The sequence below is a fragment of the Chiloscyllium plagiosum genome, chromosome 30, assembly GCF_004010195.1.
Source record: "Chiloscyllium plagiosum isolate BGI_BamShark_2017 chromosome 30, ASM401019v2, whole genome shotgun sequence".
NCBI lineage: Eukaryota > Metazoa > Chordata > Chondrichthyes > Orectolobiformes > Hemiscylliidae > Chiloscyllium > Chiloscyllium plagiosum.
Window position 1 is genome coordinate 8,591,537 of NC_057739.1, and position 27,050 is coordinate 8,618,586.

General features: G+C 42.0%; 1 protein-coding gene and 1 long non-coding RNA gene across 6 annotated transcripts in view; one reads left to right on the forward strand and one right to left on the reverse strand.

Moving 5' to 3' along the window:
• Nucleotides 1–27,050, forward strand: part of abca2 (ATP-binding cassette, sub-family A (ABC1), member 2) — a 460,895-nt gene that overhangs the window by 343,354 nt on the left and 90,491 nt on the right. For 3 of the 5 annotated variants that reach the window (XM_043719914.1, XM_043719912.1, XM_043719913.1), the window contains 6 exons: nt 1,062–1,277; nt 1,629–1,731; nt 3,319–3,647; nt 9,507–9,720; nt 16,576–16,681; nt 20,272–20,383. In XM_043719914.1, the coding sequence (XP_043575849.1) occupies nt 1,062–1,277; nt 1,629–1,731; nt 3,319–3,647; nt 9,507–9,720; nt 16,576–16,681; nt 20,272–20,383 (1,080 nt within the window). The remainder of the gene's footprint in view (nt 1–1,061; nt 1,278–1,628; nt 1,732–3,318; nt 3,648–9,506; nt 9,721–16,575; nt 16,682–20,271; nt 20,384–27,050) is intronic. The other 2 variants (XM_043719911.1, XM_043719915.1) reach the window with 1 other exon arrangement.
• LOC122564752 lies at nt 5,448–26,575 on the reverse strand. The gene is made up of 4 exons (XR_006315987.1): nt 26,565–26,575; nt 23,782–23,790; nt 9,224–9,229; nt 5,448–5,698 (listed from the first exon to the last, which is right to left on the reverse strand). It is a non-coding gene; the product is annotated as an uncharacterized LOC122564752 (long non-coding RNA).

Genomic DNA, 27,050 nt, shown 5'->3' on the forward strand with positions numbered 1-27,050 from the left:
AAGCTGCGAGATCAACAGACTCTGAATAGAGATTCAGTTCTGTATCAAGATAAGACTTTTATTCTTCTCTCTGGGCACTCAATAAATCCCAGGTTTGATCCCTTTCAACCAGGGAAGCAACAGGGCCACTTTTGTAATTAGAAATTACATTCAACAATCCTGGGATGAGAAGGGAAGAGTCTGTGGGAGTTCTGGTTTTAAATTGCCATGCAGCCGTTAACAATTCCTCCTGTATATGTGTGAATGTTAAATGAGGAGAAAATCATGTGTAGGTTCACAGATGAAAATGACTGAAGAATATCTGACTCCTTTGGGATCACAGAATTGTTACAGCATCTGTCTGCCAACAAGGAATGAACAGTTTCAGGAAAGTAACACCATCGATATCCTGGGCAACAGTGGAAGGTCTTAACTACATCTTGAAAGCTCTTAAGTGCATAAATACTCAATTGTTCAAGTTATAACATGGGGCTTGCAAAATGCAAAATATTAGCAGTATGAAGAACCCATGAAATAAAGAATATATAGTCCAAAATATTGGGGCTGTTTTCCCTGGAGCGTCAGAGGCTGAGGGGTGACCTTATTTGAAGTTTACAAAATTGTGAGGGGCATGGATAGGATAAATAGACAAAGTCTTTTCCCTGGGGTCAGGGAGTCCAGAACTAGAGGGCATAGGTTTAGGGTGAGAGGGGAAAGATATAAAATAGACCAACGGGGCAACTTTTTCACACTAAGTGGTATGTGTATGGAATGAGCTGCCAGTGGAAGTGGTGAAGGCTGGTACAATTGCAACATTTAAGAGGCATTTGGATGGGTGTATGAATAGGAAGGGTTTGGAGGGATATGGGACTAGATTGCGTTGGGATATCTGATCGGCATGGACGGGTTAGACTGAAGGGTCTGTTTCCATGCTGTACATCTCTATGACTATGTCATATGAATGAATGAAGAAATATTTTGAACAGGAAGTGCCAGTATAAGATAAGGTTTTCAGTTGCCTGAAGTGGTGTATTTGGGTGTCTTCCCAAAAGCTAATTTCTGTTTTCTCCCGCCATCTACAGCAGAACCAGAAGCTGACCTGAAGAGCTTTGTCCTGGAGGGTCAAGGGAGTATAAAGCTGGAGGGCTCCTGGCTGAAACTCTGCCAGTTTTACGGGCTGATAGTGAAGCGTTATCACTGTGCCAAACGCAACACCAAGAGTCTTTTCTCCCAGATCCTGCTCCCAGCCTTCTTTGTGTGTGTGGCAATGACGGTGGCACTCTCAGTACCTGAAATAGGTATTGTGATTCAAAATACATTCGTAACCATGCTTTTTAAAAAATCTTTTCAGTGTCAGTTTGCTGAATTAAGATTCTAATCTCCTGCTATATGTATTTTTGGAGGTTCTGAAACCCTTATTTATATTCTGTTTACCCCGTCTTCCCACCTTCCACCCCACCCCCCCCCTCCAAACCACCCACCATACTACTGCCATACAGCAATAGTGCTCATGTTAGTAACCATGCTATATACTGACAGCTTAATAATGGCTTAAATGACAACTTTCAGTCGGGCTGAGATTTAATCTTTGGAATTGCACAATTCCAATTTGATTTTCACCAATGGAATATTTATCACTTCCCTTCCAGGTGACTTGCCTCCTCTGATTCTTTCCCCATCTCAGTACCACAATTATACACAGCCTCGTGGGAACTTCATACCGTATGCAAACGAAGAGAGAAATGAGTACAGGTATGAGAGTAGAGAGGACCTTTAATATCACTCATCTTTTAATTCGTTGCAAGACGTTACATAGAATGGAGAGTGCATTGTGGTTCAGGCAGTACTGAATTAGAAATCATTTAAGTCACCAAATGTTTCTTCGACAGACTTTTGCTTTATTAAGAATTGTGTTCAATGTATTCAGTCATCTGAAGGGTGCAAGAAATGTCAGGTGTTGACTTGTTCTTTTTTTCCCCCAGATCTCAGCTAAGGCTCTAGAATATCAATCTGTTATTGCAATGTGCTTTGTTCAACCCTGACCATGTACTTTGAACAAAGATGACTTTATTTGGTGGCTCAATGGTTAACACTGCTGCCTCACAGCGTCAGGGACCCGTGTTCGATTCCACCCTCAGGCAACTGTCTGTGTGGAGTTTGTACATTCTCCCTGTGTCTGTGCGGGTTTCTTCTGGGTGTTCTGGTTTCCTCCCACGGTCTCAAAGATTTGCAGATTAGGTGAATTGGCCATGCTAAATTGCCCATACTGATCAGGGATATGTAGGTTCGGTGCATTAGTCAGGATAAATGTAGAGTAATAGGGGAATGGATCTGGGGGGGGATACTCTTTGGAGTGTCGGTGTGGAGTTGTTGGGTGAAATGGCCTTTTTCCACATTGTAGGGATTCTGTGATGACTTATTTGTTTCTGCAGTGAGGATCCCTAATATTCTGCTGTTGTAGCATGCACAAAAGAATCTGCCCCTCATTAAATGTAGGAAAGAAACTGCAGTAGAGCTGTTCAGAGCTAGCAGAAACTAAACGGTGGCACAGTGGTTAGCACTGTTGCCTCGCAGCGCCAGAGACCCGGGTTCAATTCCCGCCTCAGGCGACTGACTGTGTGGAGTTTGCACGTTCTCCCCGTGTCTGCGTGGGTTTCCTCCGGGTGCTCCGGTTTCCTCCCACAATCCAAAGATGTGCAGGTCAGGTGAATTGACCATGCTAAATTGCCCCTAGTGTTAGGTAAGGGGCAAATGTGGGGGTATGGGTGGGTTGCGCTTCGGCGGGTCGGTGTGGACTTGTTGAGCCGAAGGGCCTGTTTCCACACTGTAATCTAATCTAATCTAATCTAATCTAAAACCAAGCAGGTACACTTCGCTGAAAACCTTTTAGCTTGCATTTTTTAAATTAGAAATATCTACAAAAATGTAAACAGTTTGCTAAATCTATGAATGACATCTTGAGGATTATTGTCGTGGTGTTTTAAGATGTTTGCATGTATATTGTTGAGATCAGCAGAACTGAAACGATTGGTGGAAAGTAGCTGGATATGTTTCTTGTGCTGCTCTTGGACCTGTCAATGTACCCTGGAAACCCTCCAGAGTGTATAAGGAAAAGGGAAACACTTATATTTATGCTGTGCCTTTCATTGTTGTATTAGGATGAATGAATATTGTTGAAGCAGATTCTATAGCTGTTTAGTGCTTTCTTCTGAATGAGCAATGGTTATTTGGGAAATAATGCAATTGTATTATGGCAAACCCATTTTGAAGAAAATGCAGCAAGTGTTGGTGTAAGTGTTTATTTTTGTTTGAATAATACTCTATTTATTTTTACCTTAGGATAAAGTTATCACCTGATGCCAGCCCACAGCAGTTGACAAATACCTTCTATCTACCGTCAGGGATTGGAGCTACCTGTGTCCTGAAAACTCCATACAACAGCACATTAGACCAGCTGGTGCAGACCCTCAATCTTTCCACCAGTGAGACCAAAATGTTGGCCTCCAAATACTTTGACTCAATGTGTCTGGACTCATTCACTCAAGGCCTCCCACTCTCAAATTTTGTCCCACAGCCACCCTCACCCGCTCCATCCGATTTCCCTGACATGGGAAATGATGGAGGGACATACCCCTGGAATTTGACAACATCACCAGCTACAATGAAAGGTGCGTATTTTAGCGAGAAAGAATAATGGAAGGGCGTGCTGAGTTTGCTCTTGATTTATGGCAAGATAGCCATCTTTACCAAGTTCTATATACAAATGTTCCAAAATGATTTTCTATTGCAGTATGTTAAATACAGACTCCAAGTGGAGTGCAAAGACAGACCAAATGTTCTTTTTCCAACAGTACCTTTAAACAGAATGCCTTTGGCATCCCCTCACATACATCTCCATATCTTCTCTGATGAAATGATGAAGCTTGAGGATCAGATGGTTGGCGGATCTGGGTCCATTGGTGGCCCCTGTCGAGAGGCTGGGGTCTCAGTGCTAGAAAAGAGCAGACAGAGAAATGGAAGTGATGAGAAAAAAAGCAGCTGATCCATCAAACCTCTACCCCACATTCATGACAGCCGGAGCATCATGGCTTAACACTTCTTCTCTCCTTTACCTCACAGCAACACTCTCTTTGGAAGCATTAGAGAAAACTGAAGCATTAAATAATTCCTCTGTGACTCCCTCAGACCACCAAAACCAGTCTAGGAAATCATGTGGTTTGATTTGACTCATGTGATGTCATCCTGGGGCTTTGTTGCCTGGAACAATTGTTGTCCTATGTCTGAATAAACTCAAGTATCATTGTAATTATATTCCACAGAATAAAATCCCCCCTTGTTCAAGACTTTTTTTTTGTCAATCGAAAGTGAGCTACAGTTTATAGTTTGGATATAACTTCAAAACCTTCAGTTTGGCTTTGGGGTAAAGCTCAAACATTCTTGTTGACCAATCATTTGCAAAAGGTAGTGGTTATAAGGGAATTAATGCTGATGTTACATTGGCTGCACCCATTCTACTGATGGCTCAAATGGTCTATGAGTAGAGACATGAGGGTCTACCTTTCCTTCTGGAAGGAGCAGATTTATCTCTAGTAGCTCCCTGAGGTTTCCTAGTGATTTTGCCTGACTAAATGTAGTAATACCAGAACAATCTTGCATAACCCTTATTATCTAAGAACAGTGCCTCTTCTGTAGATACTTATGGTGGTGCACCCATGGCCACTAGAATGTCCAAACCAAACAAAGACAAGGGAAGATTGAGGGACGAACTATTTAAAACAATTGTTATCCAGCACCACTTGCTGGACGAGGTGGCCGATACCACATGGTGCCAGCACTTAGATCGTAAGACAGAGCAACAGAAGGAGACCATTCAGCCCATCAATTCTGCTCCACCATTCACTGAGATCATGGCTGGTCTGATAATCCTCTATTCCACTTTCCTTACTTTACGCCATAACCTTTGATTCCCTCACTGACTAAAAATCTGTCTGCCTCATCCTTGAGTCAAATAAATGAGCCAGACTTGACAGCCTTCTGTGGTAGAGAATAGATTCCTCAAGAGAAGAAATTGTTCCTCATTGCTCTCTTAATTGGGCAACCCGTTATTCTGAGATTATGCTGTCTGATCCGAAACTCTCCCACAAGGGGAAACGACCTTCCCACATCGACCCTGTCAATCCCTTTAGAATCTTTTATGTTTTTTTCAGTTGTCACCTGGGAAAATAGCAAAATCTTTGGCTAATCCATTTATCAAACATAACATGGGAGTAATATGCAGGCTGTGAAGAAGCAATGCTTCTGTTTTTATTAAGCACCTACAACTTGTAGGTTGAAAACCTGCTCCTCTCGCCTCTGTCTCTGACTTGGAGATTTGATTCCTCATTTGTCTTTCATTTTTTTTGCACTCTTATTGAAATTAAATTATTGGTGATTATATATGGGTCTGCATAGATCTTAATTTTGTGATTGCTATGTGTGTAATGATTAATTCAGGTTGACTTACTGATATGTTTGTCCTTACTTGATCTGATGATGATTATTTACTTCACATATTGGGAGTCTAAACCAGAACCAGTCTTTTCTGGTGCATGGGTTGGTTTCTCTCAAGCTAAATGATTAATATATACAGGTATATGGCTCTTGGATTCTTTTCACCAATCTGACAAACCAAAAATAATTCGTTCTCTCCTTGGTGCTTTTTCTAAAAGCACATCCCTTTCTGAAATGGCGTGCAATGTTTTTCAACATGAAATATAGAGACAGTTATTGAAACCAAGCTCATCGAATAGTTGTCACTTTTATAATAATACAATAAATATTGTTGCCGGAGATCAGGATAAATCGACTTGAGTCGTGCATACTCTGATTTGTTGGAGCCAAAATGGTGTTCAAATGCACAACTTAAAGAGCTGATGGCCTTGTGGTATTTTTGCTAAACTATTAATCCAGACATCCAGTTTTGATTTGGAGATCTGGGTTCAAATTACCTTTATGTCCAGGGCCCACTTAATCCTTGCTGCCTTTTGATATTCCCGTCCCCTCATATACCTGCTTCATGTTAAAATGGCCACAACTCCGGGTATCTTTAAAAATTCAATCACAGAATGCGGGTGCCACTGGCCATGTCAGCATTTCTTGCCCATCCCTAATTGCCCAGAGGGCAGTTAAGTGTCAACCACATTGCAGTGGATCTGGAGTTCTCTATAGGCTAGACCAGGTAAGGATGACAGATTCCTCTCTATAAGGACATTGTGAACCTGATGGGCATTTCTGACAATGGTTTTATGGTCGTCATTAGTCTACTAATTTCAGATATTTATTGAATTCAAATTCCTCCATCTACAGTGGCAAGATTTGAACCCAAGTCCTAGAACATTACTAAGGTCTCTGGATTAATAATCTCACTATAAAACCACCAAGGCATCACCTCCCCTTTGTCAGTAAGTTCCCTGTGTGACAAGGATGTACGAGGAACAGTCACCCTTGCAAGTGAATATACTTTTGCCATCATAAAAACCTTGGCATCAAAAGTAAAATCTTGTTACTTATTTGTAAAATTTTATTTGGTTTGTCAGAATGCATCTAGTCCAATTACATAGGAGGTCACAGGGCGTGGCCTACGTCTGATTTGTCACCATCTCATATATGCTTCTTTTGAACCTGAGACTGCTTATGGCTGTCAAAATTTTACAGTGAAAACAGTCACACATTTCTCAGTTCATTAAGTTCCTGACTTTCCAGTTAGTACTCTAATATTTAGCTTCCTTTGACAGTGTGTTTAAAATACATGTACTACCTGCTTTCTGCTGTCAACAAGATGGCACTCTGATAAGTTCTAAACACTACAGTGACATTGTCAAACCAAAGATCATGGGGTTTTTTTTTAGAAATGAGATGAACAACCTTTAAAGAAATTATCCACAAAAACTCCTAGCTAAATGCTTGAATTGCAGCTAAAATATTTTGGTTGCCAGTTTTCACAAGCGCTCCTCTCCTTCACAACCAGGTGAAGAAGACATCGTTTAGGTGTTTATTAAAAGAAGTAGTTTGCAGGTTTTACAGCAGGCTCATTCCTGACGGTGACAGATGAGATTCAGTCCATGTCTTGCCTATAATTTATCCTGCCTGTACAAAGCTGTTCTACAAAATGACTCATTGTTACAAACCCACCAACTATTTTTCTGTATTCAGTTTGTGATAACTGAGTCCATTCAGTCCTTATATAATAAGGTGACTTTGGATGGTGCAGAAAATGCTTCTAATAGATAGATCAGGTCGTGGTATCCCGTATTGTTAATACAAAAATCTACAAGTTTAATTTTAAAGAAAGAAAGTCATAAGTGCAATGTAGCAGAGCATTTGTGAACAGAAAGGTTCCACAAACAGTATTGTTATAACATTTATAATTTTTTTAACAACATTCGTTAATGATAAATATTGCCCAGTGTGATAATTTTCCCTTTCTTTGAATTAAGCCATCCATTTTACATGTTCATGTAATTAAAGAATGTCTCAGCTTAGCTGATAATTCAGAAGGTGGCCTTGAAGGCAGTGTTGTTAACTTCAACAACAGTTGCATGAACAGAAGTTACTGGAAAAGCTCAGCAGGTCTGGCAGCATCTGTGGTGAGAAATCAGAGTTCATGTTTCAGGTCGAGCGACCCTTCCTCAGAACTGGATTTTTGAAACGTTAACTCTGATTTCTCTTCACAGATGTTGCCAGACGTGCTGAACCTTTTCACCAACTTCCGTTTTTGTTTCTGATTTACAGCATCCGCAGTCCTTTTGGTTTTTATTTAATTTGAATAGTCGACAAGTTATAACTGTTAATGTAAGTCTCTGGAGTAGGGACTTCAACTTGCACAATACTGCCTTAGCAGTGAGAGTGTTAGCCACTGAATCACAGATGACACCTTAATTAAAAGGGCTACTAAAATGTAAAGAAGCCAGGGTGAATTTCCAGGTCTTTTTGTCTCACCATCACTGTTAAGCCAGCTTACTTTCCCTGAAAGTCACTGTCGTGTATGTAGGGCGTTAAACATCAGAGGATTGATGGAACTGCAGTCTTAGATTAACAGTCACCGCCTCTTAAATGGGTTCATTATAGGGCTCATTAGTTGTGATAAACGAGCTTTTACAGCTTAATATTGTTCATTTGATCGTTGATTCACCTGGAACGTGGGAGCAAGAATTAAATGAGGCTTTAGAATGCTATAAGTCTAAATGGGAATCTTTGAACTTCAGTAGGTTGATTAAAAACTAAGCTCCTTTCAAATAGATTAAATGCATTATTGAATTGACTTCCTATTTAGGCCACATAGTCATTAGTATCTAATCCAGATAAAAATTACGTATGCACAAGTTTTGTGCAGAAAATAAAAGTAATTAAGCTCAATTCGATCCTTGAAGAATTGCAGTGTTCCATTAATAGAGATACAATATTTAATTTTGAAATAGTAATATAAAAAATTAAATGTTCCTATTTCTCAATTTTATGTAAAAAAGAAAATCCACAATTTGTTACAGTTCAGCCATTTTTTGACAGATTTTCATAGTTTCTAGAATTGTCTGGGATTAGTTTCTGGATTGTTCAAGTTTGTTATTATCAGCAGCTATCCATACACACCTCATCTGTGTTCTATCCTGATCAAGCAACACGTTGAATTTAAAATTCTAATTTTTCTGTTCAAGTTACTTCACTACTTTGCCCCTCCTGATTATTGTAACTCCCCCAGGCCTAGATGCATGGAGATACAAGTGTCTCTCCAAGCCAGGCTGCATGTGCAGCACTGCTTTCTTTTGCTGCCCCTTGTGACAACTGTCCCTTTAGGTCCCCAAGCTTTCTAATTCCTTTTCTAAACCTTTTTGCCTCTTGATCTCTCTCCTGTCTTTGAAGACACTCTCTACCACTAATCTCAGTGGCTAAACTTTTGGATGCCTGCCTTAATATCTCTCGAAATGGCTCAAGGAGGCAATAAGGGGGGACAGTGGCCTAGTGGCATTATTGCTAGACTATTAATCAAAAACTCATCTAATGATCCAGGGACCCGGGTTCAAATCCTGCCACGGCAGATAGTGAAATTTGAATTCAGTGAAAAGTTTGGAATTAAGAGTTTAGTGATTACCACAAAATCTCCATCAACTATTGGAAAAACCCAAATGGTTCACTAATGTCCTTTAAGGAAGGAAATCTGCTCTCCTTAGCTGGTCTGGCTGACATGTGACTCCGGACTCTCAACAATGACTCTTAACTGCCCTCTGGGCAATTAGAGATAGGCAATAAATCCTGGCCTAGCCAGTGACATCCACTTCCTGTGAGTGAATTGGAAAAAAAAGTGCCAATTTTACCTGAAAAGATTCCTATACACTACACTGTGTAATGTGTAGTTAAAGTATCATGAGCACTTGAGTGTGAATGCACAGTATAAGTCTTTTTTATCATTTTTAAAACTTATCCTCGCCTAAATACAATGCTTGAATGCCAACAGTTTGAACAGGTGCTAACTTTATTCATCCTTCGGTTTTCAGAAACATTTACATCCTCCCCATCAGCTCCACACCCCATACATGAGCCAGTTCGATGTAGCTGTTCGATGCAAGGAACTGGGTTCTCCTGCCCAAGTGGAGTTGGAGGACACCCCCCACAGAAGAAAGTAGTGACGGGCGATATTTTGGTGGACATTACAGGCCGCAATGTTTCTGAGTACATTCTGCACACCTCTGATCGCTTCAGGCTTCATAGGTTTGTAGAGTTGTAGCCTTACATCTGCAGCAATAGAGCACTGGTTCACGTGTTGGACTCAGTGACTACAAAATTATTCAGCTTGTTTCTTGTTCAGGTTGAATAATTGGCACCAATTCTAGAAAATCGCAATAAAATATATTTGAGCAATTTTATGCCTTCAGATGAATGTGAATGCGTAAACCTAAAGCTGTCCACCAAGTCAGCTTTTACTGTATTATAAATTGACAATCATTGTACACACAGACCAGGAGCCGCTAATACTGACCCTTATATTTGACATAGAAAGGCAAAGGTACACCAGATTGATTCTTGGGGTGGCAGGTCGGTCCTATAAGGAGATATTGTGTTGACTGAGCCTGTATTCACTGGCGTTGAGAATGAAAAGAATATAACGGAAATGCATATAATTCTGATAGGGCTGGAAGTATTGGATTCAGGGATGATGCTCCCTCTGACTGGGAGGTGTAGAACAAGAGGTTGTGGTCTCTTGAAACAAGTTCAGCCATCTTGAACTGAGTGTGGAGAAATGTCTTCATTCAGTAGGTGGAGAACCTATGGCATTCTCTGCCATAGAAGGCTGTGGAGACTAAATCACTGAATAGATTTAAGGAAGATGTAGTATCTAAAGGTGCTGAAGCATATTAGGAGAATTATTTTTATTCTGTTATGGGATGTGGGCATTGCAGGCTGGATAGAATTAATTGCCTGTCCCTAGTTGCCTTCAGAAAGTGGTGGTGAGCTGTCTTTTTGAATTGCTGCAGTCTATGTGCTGAAGGATGATCTACAATGCTGTGAGGGAGGGAATTCCAGGATTTTGAGTAGGGTTATGGTTTGATATAGAGGATCTCCCGTGGTTATGTTGAATGGTAGAGTGGGCTTGATAGGCCAAATAGACTACTCCTTCAATACAGCAATGCACTGTTAGATATATGTGTATAAAACTCAAGGTTTTCTATAATTCAGCAATGTGCTGTTGTCTGTCCCTTCCACACTCTTGCTTCCCCCTGTAAAAGAAATAGTTTCTCAGCATCATGGTACAATGCAACAGGAGGCCATTTGGCCCATTGATTAGCTTTATTGAAAAGGAATCCAGATAATTCCACTCGCCTGTTTTTTTTCCCCCACATCCCAGACTTTTATTCCTCAGTTTATGTCTATTTATTTTTGTAAGTTAATATTAAATCTGTTACTATCACCTTTTCAGGCAGCGCATCCCAAACCTCAATCATTCTCAAGCTTTTCAGTTCTGTTGCTTTTTGGGTTTTTTTTTGCCAATCATCTTAAAACTGCTGCCAGATCTGAGTTCCTCCTGCACTTGCAGTACTTTATTTTTATCTTGGAACTGTGCCCTCTGCTTGTTTACATCTCGAGCCATTGGAAACACTTTCTACTTACTTACTCCACTAATAATCTTCAGGATTTTAAACACCTGCATCAACTTTGCTCGCCTTCTCTGCTCGAAGAGCAACCTCTGATTTTCCAGTCTTCTCACGTCACTGTAATCCCTGATCCCCAGAACCATTCAAGTAAATCTCTCTTCGCCCTCTCCAAAGCCTTCACATCCTTCCTAAAGTCCAGCTGCTCTCTCAAATCCATTTATCATTTTGAATGCCTCACTTGGATCACAATTTCGAATTTCAAAGGGGATACAGCCCCTTGCCTGACAATTTAACCTTTTAAATGTTGGAGTGGTTCTCACACATCCATCCTGCACTCCCTCCAAGGTCAGTGTAACTGTTGGAAACTGAGTGTATTTCTCCAGATGGGTTTGACCAAGACGCTGTGTAATCCACACACCATATCCTCACTGTTATATTTCAATCCCCTTTTCGGTTAAAGGCTGAACCTGTTAGACTTTGTCTTTTCTATCCTGATCATCAGCTTTTGTCAATGTTTATTAAATGCACACCTAATTTCCTTCACTCCAGTGAAACTGCTATCCTTTTCCCATTAAGGAAATATTCTGCAGAATCCTAAGTGAACTGCCCCAAATGTTTTCACACATTGAACTTTGTCTCCCAGTTTCTCCCACTCATTTAATCTGTCTGAGTCTCACGTTGGAGTGTCTCCTGGAGGGGGATTAATTTCTCCTAATGATTCTTACAGTTGAAGAACACAAAGTTCCCCATATTACATGCATGCACGTTCATCTGAATTTTTTTTAGTTAATTTATATCAGTCTTAATTTGGCAATATAGTTTACACTCCCTCTCCGATAGGCCGTACTGGAGTATAACTACATTGCCTTGTAGGAAGACTACTTAATGTAAATAATTCCATGAGATCTGTGAGAGTTGGACGCAAGTTTAGGGTGGTAGCTTGCAGAGGTAATGGTGGTATTGGCTATTGGCTAGATAGCTGGCGCAACCACCTTCTTGGGAAGGCTTGTTAAGCCTTGTGGCATTTACCAGGCAAGGAGCAGACACTCTCAATTCCAACCCAGGACGTAGTGCCCCAGGAGGCAGTGACTACTGCCGGTACTGCACCCACCATGCCTTTCAATCGGGGAGGGACCTGGACATGTGAGTGACGGAGGGATGAGGGGAACACTGCAAAGGGTGGGAATCTGCAACCATGACAGAGAAATGCGCCCCCCCCGACTGACCATCCTGATGCTGAGACCCTCAATCAGGTACTGAGCATCTTGGAATGAGGGATTCCCTCGGGGAGACCCGCAAAGCAAACTCTTTAGGATTTCCTTCTTGCATGGTGACCCATTGCTGCCAACAATTGGCTTCGCGTCTTTAGCAGCAGCTTGAGATCCTGAAGCAGTGGTCCCTCAGTTGCTGGATTAAATGTCACACCTCACCCCCATCCCAACTACCAAACGTTCCACAGGAAGAGGGCACAAGACGGCGTGCTTCCATGCAGGCTAGTAGGACACTGAGTACTAGGAGATCACACTGAGCACTGATTAGATGTCCCAGCAAGAATGACCTCTTGAAAGATGGAGTTCCAGATTTCTGCTACTCTTTGGCTGTGACATTGTGCTTCCTGATGTTCCTCCTGAATAATTGCAATGTGGTTTGATGGTGAGATCCCCATGGCCTTGCTTTTCCTTCTGTTGGAAATGCTTTCATGCATATTTAACCCTCTCTAATTCTTCTAACATTTTGAAGTACATGGATTAGAGCAGCCTCCTTAATCAAGGAAATATAAACAAATTCACGGAATGAGTGGAGTGGAATTTTATTCCATTTAGAAATGTTTTATGTTGAGTTCAGTAGCCCAAAGTATGAAGGGTACCTCCACCCCTCAGTGATAAAATTATTTTCTGTAGTAAGCATTTGATCATTTTAAATAATGAGAAAAAAATTTTCTTTTCATTTTATATTGTGAAAAAAAAGTATTATACAACTTTGCAATTTAGTATTTGTCCCAATTTGAATAGGTTAATTCAGTAGAAGTGGAGTGTTCAGCTTTTGTACCTATTACAGAAAGTAACTGGCATCTGAATGGGTCTTCTTCCAGTGAGATCTGATTGTTCTTTGTACAGACTCTCCCTGACAGTCTCTAATGATTTATAATATTCTCTTTCCACCTTCCTGAATTCAGCTCAAATTAATTCCTCCTCCTATTTCCAACATTTTCTCTCTAATTACCCACCACAGAACAGAGCAAAATCTTTCCCAATAATTTCACTACCTCTAATTGAAAATGTGTCTCAATATTTTTCTCAAAGAGATTACTACTATGGTGACATGAGGCAAGCAGATGGCACAGCTACTCTTTGTCGGGACTCTGTGAAGAGAAATGCGGGAAATAACAGCATCTGTAAAGGCTTAAACTTAAGATAGTGGCACAAGGGTTTTGATGGGCAGCTAGCTGTTGCTATAACATAGACCGGAGTTGCACATTGACATCATGTGGAGTTGCCAACGCAGCTGACGCTGATAGAATTGTTTGGGAAATTGGAATTTCCAATTGTCAATTTTCTTGTGTTTGGAATGTTCTAGAAAAGCTCCTGAAAGTTGGGGACTTCGAAAGGTTCGAGTCTGTTTGAGCTTAATAGTTAGCCAGGGGACACAAGAGGATCAACAAGCTGCTCTAACTCCTGATGCCCCAACTCTACATTGAACCACCCCTCCCAATCACATGCAACCCTTTACAGACCACAGGACCTCTCGTCCTTCCCCCACTGAATCAGCTAAATCACCCCCTCCCCTCCCCAGGTCCCAGAAGTTGACAATTGTGGGAAAGTATGAGGTCAGGCACTTTGGTAGGAGGAATAGACTATTTTCTAAATGGGGAGAAAACTCAGAAGTCTGAACTGCAAAGAGACTTGGGAGTTCTAGTCCAGGATTCTCTCAAGGTAAACTTGCAGGTTGAGTCAGTAGCTCGGAAGGCAGATGCAATGTTGGCATTTATTTTGAGAGGATGTGAATATAAAAGAGTTTAATTTGGATAATTGCGAGGTGCTGCATTTTGGGAAAGCAAATCTTAGCAGGGCTTATACACTTAATAGTAAGGTCCTAAGGAGTGTTGCTGAACAAAGAGATCTCGCAGTGCAGGTTCATAGCTCCTTGAAAGTGGAGTCGCAGGTAGATAGGATAGTGAAGAAGGCATTTGGTATGCTTTCTTTTATTGGTCAAAATATTGAGTACAGGAGTTGGGAGGTCATGTTGCAGCTGAGCAGGACATTGGTGAGGCCAATTTTGGAATATTCCATACAATTCTGTTCTTCCTATCGGAAAGATGTGGTGAAACTTGGAAAGGTTCAGAAAAGATTTACAAGGATGTTGCCAGGGTTGGAGGATTTGAGCTATAGGGGGAGGCTGAACAGGCTGGGGCTGTTTTCCCTGGAGCATCGGAGGCTGAAAGGTGACCTTATAGAGGTTTACAAAATTATGAGGGGCATGGATAGGGTAAATAGACGAAGCCTTTTCCCTGGGGTCAGGGAGTCCAGAACTAGAGGGCATAGGTTTCGGGTGAGAGGGGAAAGATATAAAAGAGGCTTGAGGGGCAACTTTTTCAAGCAGAGGGTGGTATTTGTATGGAATGAGCTGCCAGAGGAAGTGATGGAGGCTGGTACAATTGCAACATTTAAAAGGCATCTGGATGGGTATCTGAATAGGAAGGGTTTGGAGGGATATGGGCCGGGTGCTGGCAGGTGGGACTAGATTGGGATGGGATATTTGTTCGGCGTGGACGAGTTGGACCAAAGGGTCTGTTTCCATGCTGTACATCTATGACTCTATGAAAGCAGGATATACTTCTGAGGCTCTATAAAGCTCTGTTCAGACCACATTTGGATTATGATGCACAATTTTGTGCCCCATATTTCAGGAAGGATGTACTCGGCTTGAAGTGTGTTCAGAGGAAGTTCATGAGAATGGTCCCAGGAATGAAAAGCTTAACATAGGAGGAACATTTGTGGACTCTGAGGAAGATCTAATTGAAACATACTAAATACTGAATAGTCTGGACAGAGTAGATGTTGGGAAGATATTTCCATTGGTAGGAGAGACTAGGACTTGAGGGCCCTTTACTTAGAGTAAAGGGAAGACCTTTTAGAATGGAGATTAGAAGAAATGTCTTCAGCCAGAGAGTGGTGAATCTATGGAATTCATTGCCACAGAAGGCTGTGGAGGCCAGGTCATTGAGTATATTTAATATTGAGATGGATAGATTCTTGAGTATCACTGGGATCAAGGGTTACAGGGCGAAGGCAGGAGAATGGGTTTGAGAAACTTATCAGCCATGATTGAATGGCAGTGCAGACCTGATGGGCTGAATGGCCTAATTACTACTCCTATGTCTTATGGTCTTATATCTGGAGACCTCTGAAATAATCCACAAGAGGGTGGTAATTCAGAGGGCTCCCTTCAGTTAAGCAAGTAGATACCCAGGAAAGATTAGAGGATTAAGAAACATGTCTGGTACCTGGGTAACTATTAAACTGGCCCCACCACTCACCATGCATGCTAGCAACCGCACATCCCCCAATCCCTGACAACCCCACCCTCTTGGACCAACCTCCCCAAATCCAACAGGATCCACTTACCCTCTGGGGACCTCTGATCCCTGCCCCCAGACCCATCACTCACCCCTCCCTGCCCCCAGACCCATCACTCACCTCTCCCTGCCCTCAGACCCATCACTCATCTCTCTCTGCCCTCAGACCAAAATTCAAAAGCATAATTTCACAAATTCAAAGCTAATGATGTTAAATCAATTGATGATCAGGCATTGAATGGAACTGTAGTTTTCCCAAACATTGTTCCTTTTGAAGTCATTTTTGAAAAGCAAGTACCCTTTCCATTTGCTAAACCCTTTCAAACCTTGTTCATTATTTACTGAAAAGTTGGAAGTAGGTTGTATGTGGTTAGCTCAGTTGGCTGGAGGCCTAATGTATGGATCCGATTAATGTCAAGAGCATGGGGCCTTGATCCCAGTTCCGGCCTGCCTCCTTGACCTGTCTGGAGCAAACTCCCAGATTTGGCAATTCTCAAATTGAGGATGTTTCCTGGAGAAGTGAAGGAAAATGTAGAGGAGACTTGTTTCTCAACAATCAATGTCAAGGAAGGAGAGTGTAGAAACATCCCACTGAATGGAAGACTATTGCAGATAAATGAATGTCTTGGCTGCTCTTTGATAACCTTAAGATCAAGCTCTTAACTTTTCCTAAAAGAATTCCGAACTGGAATTCCACTTTATGGTACATGTGACAGGTTCAACCAGTGTGTCTGCTTTCAGGCTCAACTGGTTTTTCTCTTTTTTTGGTCACCTCCCCATGTCTCAGACCCATCAGCTCCTACCCACCGAAAACCTGCTGTCATTGTGTGTATTCTGGGAGAGATGCTAATTGTCTTGTGCTCCAAATATCTATCTAATATATTCTGATTTTCTCAGATATGGAGGCCTGACATTTGGCAATGTGCTCAAATCTATCCCAGCGTCCTTCAGCACAAAGGCTGCTCCAATGGTGCGGAAGATTGCAGTGAGGAGAACTGCACAGGTAGGGCAAAGGGTTCTTTCTATGAAGTTAATACATATTGCTTCAATCTGTGGTATCTTAACTGAACTTGAATACATATAAATTTAAATGCATTAACAGTTGAATAAGATGCTAGAATGACAGACAGTAGCATATGTGCTAATGTTAATGCATATTATCATGGACGACAGGCATCTCCTTCCATTATATCTTTCATTTATCTTAGTTGTTAATTTATGTTCAAAACTTCTCACAATGGAATCGACATTGTAAATTTACTTATTTACTTATCAATTTGTTCAGATATGTCAATGACATCTGTTCAGAGCAGATGGATCTGGAATTCAGACCTTAAAGTGGTTGTGCAGTGGTAATGTCATTGTACCACTACTTCAGAAGCCAAGACAAATGCTTTGCAGACCCATCACTCACCTCTCCCTGCCCCTCGAGTCACCAGCCCCATCACCCTGCCCCTCGAGTCACCAGACCCATCACTCACCTCTCCCTGCCCTCAGACCCATCACTCACCTCTCCCTGCCCCTCGAGTCACCAGACCCATCACTCACCCCTCCCTGCCCCCAGACCCATCACTCACCTCTCCCTGCCCTCAGACCCATCACTCATCTCTCTCTGCCCTCAGACCAAAATTCAAAAGCATAATTTCACAAATTCAAAGCTAATGATGTTAAATCAATTGATGATCAGGCATTGAATGGAACTGTAGTTTTCCCAAACATTGTTCCTTTTGAAGTCGTTTTTGAAAAGCAAGTACCCTTTCCATTTGCTAAACCCTTTCAAACCTTGTTCATTATTTACTGAAAAGTTGGAAGTAGGTTGTATGTGGTTAGCTCAGTTGGCTGGAGGCCTAATGTATGGATCCGATTAATGTCAAGAGCATGGGGCCTTGATCCCAGTTCCGGCCTGCCTCCTTGACCTGTCTGGAGCAAACTCCCAGATTTGGCAATTCTCAAATTGAGGATGTTTCCTGGAGAAGTGAAGGAAAATGTAGAGGAGACTTGTTTCTCAACAATCAATGTCAAGGAAGGAGAGTGTAGAAACATCCCACTGAATGGAAGACTATTGCAGATAAATGAATGTCTTGGCTGCTCTTTGATAACCTTAAGATCAAGCTCTTAACTTTTCCTAAAAGAATTCCGAACTGGAATTCCACTTTATAGTACATGTGACAGGTTCAACCAGTGTGTCTGCTTTCAGGCTCAACTGGTTTTTCTCTTTTTTTGGTCACCTCCCCATGTCTCAGACCCATCAGCTCCTACCCACCGAAAACCCGCTGTCATTGTGTGTATTCTGGGAGAGATGCTAATTGTCTTGTGCTCCAAATATCTATCTAATATATTCTGATTTTCTCAGATATGGAGGCCTGACATTTGGCAATGTGCTCAAATCTATCCCAGCGTCCTTCAGCACAAAGGCTGCTCCAATGGTGCGGAAGATTGCAGTGAGGAGAACTGCACAGGTAGGGCAAAGGGTTCTTTCTATGAAGTTAATACATATTGCTTCAATCTGTGGTATCTTAACTGAACTTGAATACATATAAATTTAAATGCATTAACAGTTGAATAAGATGCTAGAATGACAGACAGTAGCATATGTGCTAATGTTAATGCATATTATCATGGACGACAGGCATCTCCTTCCATTATATCTTTCATTTATCTTAGTTGTTAATTTATGTTCAAAACTTCTCACAATGGAATCGACATTGTAAATTTACTTATTTACTTATCAATTTGTTCAGATATGTCAATGACATCTGTTCAGAGCAGATGGATCTGGAATTCAGACCTTAAAGTGGTTGTGCAGTGGTAATGTCATTGTACCACTACTTCAGAAGCCAAGACAAATGCTTTGAGGACATAGATTAATGAGAACTGGAATTGCAAGCCAGTTTGAGTAATGATGAGCATTCATTGTAATAACCCATCTGATTCACTAATGTCCTTAAGTAAATCCGACCTGGCCTCCACAGACTTCAGACCCATGGCATTGTGAATGACTCTTAGTTGTCCTCTGAACTAACCAAGCAACTACTCAGTCCAAAGGTAAATAGGGATCAGCACCAGGTGCTGGCCTTCCCAAATATGCCCACATGCCCTGAAAGGATAAGAAGAAATGTTCATTAGTCGAACAGAAGTTAGATGGCAGCATGTTTGTATAGGAAAGGAAGTATCAGGCTTTGGATTTGCTAAATGCTGGATGTAGTTCCCTTCCTGAAATGTCGATATGGGCACAGTTGCTAGAGAAATGGTTATGGTGCTTCTTGTCGATCACCTTCACTCATTGTCTCATCTTGTCACAACTAGACGTTGAAAATTCCAAAAGGTATCTCTTTAAAGAATAAAGAAATAAAGTGAAAATGTGTAAAGTTGTAGCAACCGAAATATGATCAGGGGCTAGAAATACAAATGATAATGAATAATAGAAACGTATAGAAATATACACTAAATATATTAATAAATACATAGCATTGCTTTTATGGCACGTAAGGGGCGAAGTGTTCATCAAGAAAACTAGATGACAGCAATTAAGTCAGTCGCTGCAGTCATGTGTATGCAGTCGTGCTAATGAACAACACTATCGTAACATTACTACTCGTGTTCCTGTGGAAAATGCTCACAAATCTCACAACTGCATCACCAATTTAAGAGCACTCTTGTGTGAAGTTTGCTGAATGCCTGCCAACCAGCATCAGGCTCTCTTTTACAGCTTAATCATTCTCCTTCAGTCCCTCACAACGATCCCCTATAACTGTGCTAGAGCTTTCCTATTCTAGATCCTCTGTATTGATGGGTTTTTTTTAAAGAGTGCACTTGTACAGTATGCAGCACTGTACCTTCCTCTTGAAACCATATTTATGTTATTACCAGACACTTCTTGAATCTGTCTTGACACCTAAGGCTCTGCTTCAACATAGCAGCAGTTTGTGTTACTATTAATTAAGTTGGAATGTTAATAGAGCTCATAAAGGTTACTGTGAAGGCAGTAAGTGACAGAAATCAGATGTGAATAGACTGGGTATAGATAGTCTTTGGGGCATGTTTGCAGAGTAACTTAAAGCACTGACATCAAAAAGGTCAGACCTGATCAGGGTAGTGGAGGAATGACCTGTTGGTACAAGTCTGGTCGTTGTGCCAAACATGTTGATGCTTAATTGGAGCTCATTTACATTTCGGAACACCCAGGGATAATGTCAGCGCAACCTTTATGCAAAGTTACCTGCAAAAAGAACTGGTGAGCGAGTTCTGCTCACCAACTTCTGCTGGGCTTCGACCCAACTTACGGCCGTTTTATTTGGGTAAAACCAATTGCAAAGATCTGCCCTAAAGTTTACTGGACCTGATTTTGTTTTCAACAAGACAGTTTGAAGATGGTAGAAAGAATGACGATCACTGATCTATCAAAAACGCACTTCAAAAAAACAATGTCTTCATTCAAGAAATAAATGTCTTTGTTGTACCAGAGTGAGGTTGAACCAAAAAAAAACCATGTATTTAATCTTGACCAGTGTCCTGTCTTCAATTACTCAGCCAGGATGAATGTGACTGCAAAGGTGAACATTTAACTATCTCTATCTTCTTTCATTTCTGTAGGCATTCTACAACAACAAAGGTTATCACAGCATGCCTACCTATCTGAATACTTTAAATAATGCAATTCTCCGAGCCAATCTACCCAAGAGCAAGGGCAACCCTGCGGGATATGGTAAGCTGAACGGATCAAATGAGCAAAGTCTTTGAAACATATGTAATTTCTGAAGTTAAAAGAAAATCTCTGTTGTCTCTGGCTGTTCATGGTACTGGTGATGAACACATCAAACAAAACATTGGTCAATATTGATGCAACCACGGATTTCAACAGTCGAAATCTGCAGGTCCCAATGTGGTACGGTTACGATGTGATGCAATAGCTGAACGTGTTCCATTTAAAAACTTTCTGCACAGTTTAAATACAAGCATTGAAATTTCCATTTGCTGCAGGTTAACAAACTTGCCTTTCATCCTCTAACCCAGTTCTTGAGTGAAGCTTACTTCAAGATTGTGTAAAAGCTGAAATAAAAACAAAATAATGTGGATGCTGGAAATCTTCAATGTGCACAGAATACTGGAGAAACTCAGCATCAAACTCAAAGCTGTTTTCCAACACCTTTCACTTCTGAAGAAGAGTCACACAGGACTCTAAGCATTAACTGTTTCTCTCTATAGATGCGGCCAGACTTCTTGGGTTTCTCCAGCAGTTTCTGTGTTTCTTGAAGATTATTTGCTTTTGTCAGCCTCAGTAAAGGAATTGAGGTAGTTTTTAATTAATTTGTAGCTACAAGTCCATAGTACAGGTTGTGCTAATGAACATTAAGCAGGCAACCTCAGTCAAAGACCATACTAGTGGGTGTGGAAAATCTAAGTGTGTATACCAGGAGATTGGAGTAAGGTTCATTATTGTGGAGAACCAGATTGGCTTTACTCTAGTTTTGACTTACTGCATGCATGGAACCTGAAAAGAGAGAGTTTGCAGTTCTACAAAGAGGGCACTCCTAACACTTTAAATACATGTATTAAAGTTTCCATATGCTGCAGATTAGCAAACTGGCATTTTAAATCTCACCATCTGAGAGGGCTGGCAGCTGGGAGAGGGAGCACGACCAGCTGCCTTTATTTCACAAGACTGTCCCATTTTAGAGCACCATTTGTCTTTCATTCTGTAACCTCTGTGGCCAGAACTCTGAAATCCAGGAAATGTCTGGAGTTACTTTTCGACAGGGCATGTGATTCTCAGGTTTGGCAGTTGGGGCACTGTAGCTGCTCAGCCCTCGTTCCTTCCAGGGCGGGGACGCGGAACCTAGAGGTGTCTTCGGCTCCGTGAACCTGACTTTGTTAAAAGCTGCGCTGTAATAACTCAAACCCACCTGGAAAGGAATCTTGTTCAGTGTTGAATCCCAAAGTAGTTTCACTCGTCCCATCCCAGGACAGAGAGTTCAGTTAAACTATCCCTGGGTCAGTTTTCATTTCTAATCACCCTGTTCAGAGATGTTAGTACACACCCTCTGGAGCAGATGGGATTTGAACCCAGGCCTCTGGCTCAGCAGTAGGCACACTATCACTGCACCACAAGAGTCCTCTGTTTTTCTTCATTCTGATTTAGTAAAATATAGATATTCAGAGCAATGTTATCTCACACTTCTGAAGCAGATGGGACTTGGACCCAGACCTCCATAGACCAGAGATAGAGACACTAGCATTGTATTGCAAGAGCCTCTCTCAGTCTGCTTTATGATATTTTCAAGTCAACCAGTTCAGAGATGTTAGTACCCCTGGAGCAGGTGGAACTTGAACCCAGGTCTTCTGGCTCAGAGGTTGGGACAGTACTACCGCTCCACAAAAACGTTTGAGGAATTCAGTGATTTCACTGAGAATGGAAGCTAGAGACTTTAAACAAGCTACTCAGACATGCTGTGACCCAACTCTGGAACAGGTGAGAGTTGAACGAGGGTCTCACGGCTCAGAAGTAAGGACACTACCACTACACCACAAGACCACCATCACCAGGCTCTGCGCTTTTTTTTTATTTTTTGTATATCAGAAAGTGTTATCACACATAACCAACAACATATTCACCACCAAAACACCGAGACTTCTTTTTAAACTATGAACCATCACTCATAATGACCTGTATCGCCAATTAAATATTTACAAGCACATCATGGGCAAAGGGAACGATAAAAGGTGGGAAGGGTAAAGAGAGTGGGAAAGGGCTAAACCAGATTGGCTTTGGAGATGGAGATTAAGCACTGTATTCCACGTGGTGCATATCTCTTTCAAAATGCATCAAGAGCCTTGATGAACATGGTGCACTCCCTCTCCAAGGACACTCAGGCACTGATATAACCATGTAAGAGGGGCAGATAGACGGCAGATATGACCCCTGGGTCCCCTTTATAAAGAGCTCAGGTGATGAGTTCTGGTTGAGCAGGCCATTACTTGTTACCAAGGGAACTAGTACTCAATGAAGTGACTAATTTGTGATTCCCATGGGCCTTGCAGTGGTAATCACACGCCCATACCTCCCATTTTTAGTCTAAGGGTAGAGGGGGGAAGGTGGCAGAAGGCAATTACCCTCTAATTGACCATCTAACCACTACTCCTTGACACTAGATGATGTCACCATCACTGAATCTCCCACTATCAACATCCTGGGTGGGTCACCATTGACCAGAAACTCAATTAGACTTGCCACATAAACTAAGTGGCTGCAATAGCAGGTCAGAGGCTCGGAATACTGCAGCAAGTAACTCACTTCCTGCCTCCCCAAAGCCTGTTCACTATATACAAAGTACAAGTCAGGAGTGTGATGGAGTACTCCCCACTTGCCTGGATAGATGCAGCTCCAACAATGCTAAAGAATCTCGGTTGCAGCAGTGTGTGGTATCTACAAGAAGCACAGCAGAAATTCACCAAAGATCCTGAGACAGCACTCGCAAACCTACAACCACTTCCGTCAAGAAGGACAGGGGCAGCAGATACGTGGGAAGTACAACCTGCAAGTTCCCCTCCAAGACACTCACTATCCTGACTTGGAACGACAGAGGAACCTCGATTATCCGAGGCGAGGAATAATTTGCTTGGTTGATCGAATTCCAGGCAATCGAATGCCGGTTAAGATAATTTAGCCAAGCCTCGGGACCTTGCGATCTTGCTGGATAATCCGATATCTGGACAGTCGAATGCCAGATAATCCTCTGTAGATCACCGTTCCTTCACTGTCTCCTGGTCAAGATCCTGGAATACCCTCACCGATGGCATTGTGTTCGACTAATAGTGCGTAGACTGCAGCGGTTCAAGAAGGCAGCTCACCACCACTGTCTCCAGGGCAATTAGGGATGGGCAATAAATGTTGGCACATCCAGTTATGCCCACGTCCCAGGAGTGAATATAAAAAGGGTGCGGGATTGGCACTCAGGCTGAGCAGCTCAGGAAGATTGGGGGAGGCTGATGATTCACATGGTAGCCTGAATAGAAAGTCTGCCTGAGGTCTCCAGCACTGTGTTAAAAGTTTAAACATAAAGATTAAGGTGCAAAAAGTACCTGTCCCCTCAACCCTCGTGCCACACTGTGCCTCTCTATCAAACCCCCATCCCCACCCCCAGTCTCATATCCTCTATGCTTTTCTATCTACTCATTTTCCTTTAGTGCCCCCTCTGTCCACCCCAGTCACACCTTGGCTGTTCCTAGACGCTATGGCAACTCTGTGTCGACTCATATCCCACCATCCCTTACCATTTGGCATTCCATCTCCATGCCGACAAAAAATTAATAAAATGCAATGCCATTGAATTTTCAACTAATCCCTAATGAAAATTAATGTTTCATAAAAGTGATCAATCCCTTTTGCAAATAAATGTTTCCATTCTATAGCCATTTGGAGCTATCCATTCAAATATTTGCTTGATAGGTATTTCCTCATGAAAATGACAGCTTAGGAAAGCAGCACAAATCCTATAATGGCTTGTGGAAACAGGAACATTGAAATACTTAGCACTGATATTTCTTAAACTCCACACGTAACTTTGGAAAGTTCTTTGACAGATTTGGCACTCCCAATTAGCATACCAGTCACCAGTAAAGCGACGGAAGGTGTTATTCGATAGTGCTGTTAAACAACACTTCTTCAGCAATGACCTGCTTGCTGACCTTCAGTTTGGGTTCCACCAGGGCCATTCAGCTCCTGACCTCATGTGACAGCATTGTTTCACAATGCATAATAGAGCTGAATTCCAGAGGTAAGGCGACAGTGACAGCCCTTGCTATTATGGCAACGAGTATGGCACTTGTAAATATATTCAATCATGGGATGTGGGCATCACTGCTCATGCTGATGTTCATTGTTCATCGTTAAATTCCCTGGAGAAAATGGTGGCAAGCTGTCTTTGAATCACTACATTAAGGAGCCCTAATAAAATTGGAGTCATTGTGGTTCAGGGAAAAACCTCTCCGCTACTTTGAATTGTAATCTGCACAAATGTTGTGGCTGTTGGAGGTGAGTATTCTCAGTTTATAGACATCCTTCCAGGAGTTTCCTCAAGATTGTGTCCTGGGCACAGCCATCATCAGCTCCTTCATTAATGATCTTCCTTCCACCATAAGGGTCAGAAGTGGGGATGATCACTCAATGTTCAGCACCATTCCTAACCTCAGACACTGAAGCAGTGAATGTCCATATGCAGCAACAGTCGGACAGAACCCAGACTTGATTTGATAATTGTCAAGTACCATTCACCTTAATACATGTGCCAAGCAATGTCCATCTCCAACAAGAGAAATTAACCATTGCCACTTTATGTTCAATATTGTTACCATCGCTAAATCCTCCATTATCAACACTCTGAGAGTTACCATTGACTCGAAACTGAACTAGCAATATGAATACAGTGGCTGCAAAAGTTGATCAGAAGTGAGGCAAGTCATTTCCCTCCTGACACTCAATGTTTGTCCACTATCCCCAAGGCAGAAGTGTGATAGAATACTCCCCACTTGCCTGGATGAGGGCAGCTCCAATAACACTCAAGAAGCTTGACACCATCCAGGATAAAGCAGCCGTATTATTGGCATCTCATCTACCCCTTTCAACATTCACTCCCTCCTCCACCCACGCTCAGTAACAGCAGTGTGTACCACTTACAAGATGCACTACAACAATTCACAAGGCCCCAATGACAGTACCTTCGAAACCCACAAACACTGCCAGCTAAAAGGACAAAGACAGCAAACACATGGGAATGCCACCACTGTAGGTTGCCCTCAAGCCACTCAACATCCTGACTTGGAGGTATATCGTTGTTCCTTCAAAGTTGCTGGGTCAAAATTCTGGAACTCTCTTCTAAACAGCACTATGGGTGGGCACAGCAATTCAGAAGGCACCTCACTAATACCTCTTCCAGGGCCCTTGTTGGCAATAAATGACTTCCACACTTTATCAAGCGGCACAATGGCTCAGTGGGTAGCACTGCTGCCTCACAGCACCAGTGATTTGGGTTTGATTCCAGCCCTGGGCGATTGTCTGTGTGGAGTTTGCACATTCTCCTTGTGTCTGCGTGGGTTTCCTCCGGGTGCTCCGGTTTCCTCCCACAGTCCAAAGATGTGCAGATTAGGTGAATTGGTCATGCTAAATTGCCCATAGTGTTCAGAGCTGTGTAGGTTAGGTGCCTTAGTCAGAGGTATACGTGGGGTAGGGGAATGCGACTCGGTAGATTACTCTTCAGAGGGTCAGTGTGGACTTATTGGGCCAAATGGCCTGTTTCCACCCTGTAGGGATTCTCTGAAACACCACAAATAAACAAACAGAACAAATAATTTTTTTTAAATGCATTAATGTAGTTTTTACACATGTTTTGCCTGACATAAAGGAGTGGCTTAGCTCGCCTGAGGATTGCCTTACCCTCTGAGCAGGGTTCTTGGAACAGATCAAAAGGGTACCTCACCTCTCTGAAAAGACACTCCGGAAATCTAAAAGAAATATATGCAGAATAGACCTGTTGGTACCTGGTGTTACTCCACACCCTCCACACTCCACGGACTCTCAAATCCAATTTCATAGGAGGCAGTTGATGATTTAAAGAGCCCGCTCCCCCTGGAAACTGTGCTTGCACAAATTACAGATCTCTCCTGTGAAAATGAGGGGTGCTGGTTCAATGGCTGGGCTTGGGATTATTCCAGGACTGCTTTGCTGCAAGGGAGATGCTTTGTGTTCTTTCAGAAATCTGGGCCTTTGCCTATCTTCTGATGGACATTCTAAGAAGGTACAGGGAGCTTGGTATGGTTTTAAGGTGCAGGGACCAACATGATCAGGATCAAGTGGTTAGAAACATGCCTAACATTTTCAAACCAAATCAGACTCCTGAAATGGACTAATTAATTGAACAAATGCAAATTATGGGTTTTTACGTAAAATATTTTTAAATTCTGTAACTGTGATACCAGTCAGAGCACTAATGTGTTGTTGGGGTGGAAAAGAAAAGGTGCACGCATGTTTATTATGTTTTTGGTCTCTATTGCTGGATGGAAATGTTCCTATCTTTAACACCACATCTATTATTCAAATCAGATTTGTCAAATACACTGGACCATCCGTAGAACGCTTTGCATGGGAGTGTGATCTGATTGAGCTGAAAATGTGTTGCTGGAAAAGCGCAGCAGTCAGGCAGCATCCAAGGAACAGGAGAATCGACGTTTCGGGCATAAGCCCTTCTTCAGGAATCTCAGTGTGATCTGATTCCCCATCTCACTCTTGCAGTTGTCATTTTGACCTCCCAATACTCTTCTGGCATCTCCCTTAGGTTTCTCATGTAGACAGCAATAGGTCATGGAAGGCACTTAAAACT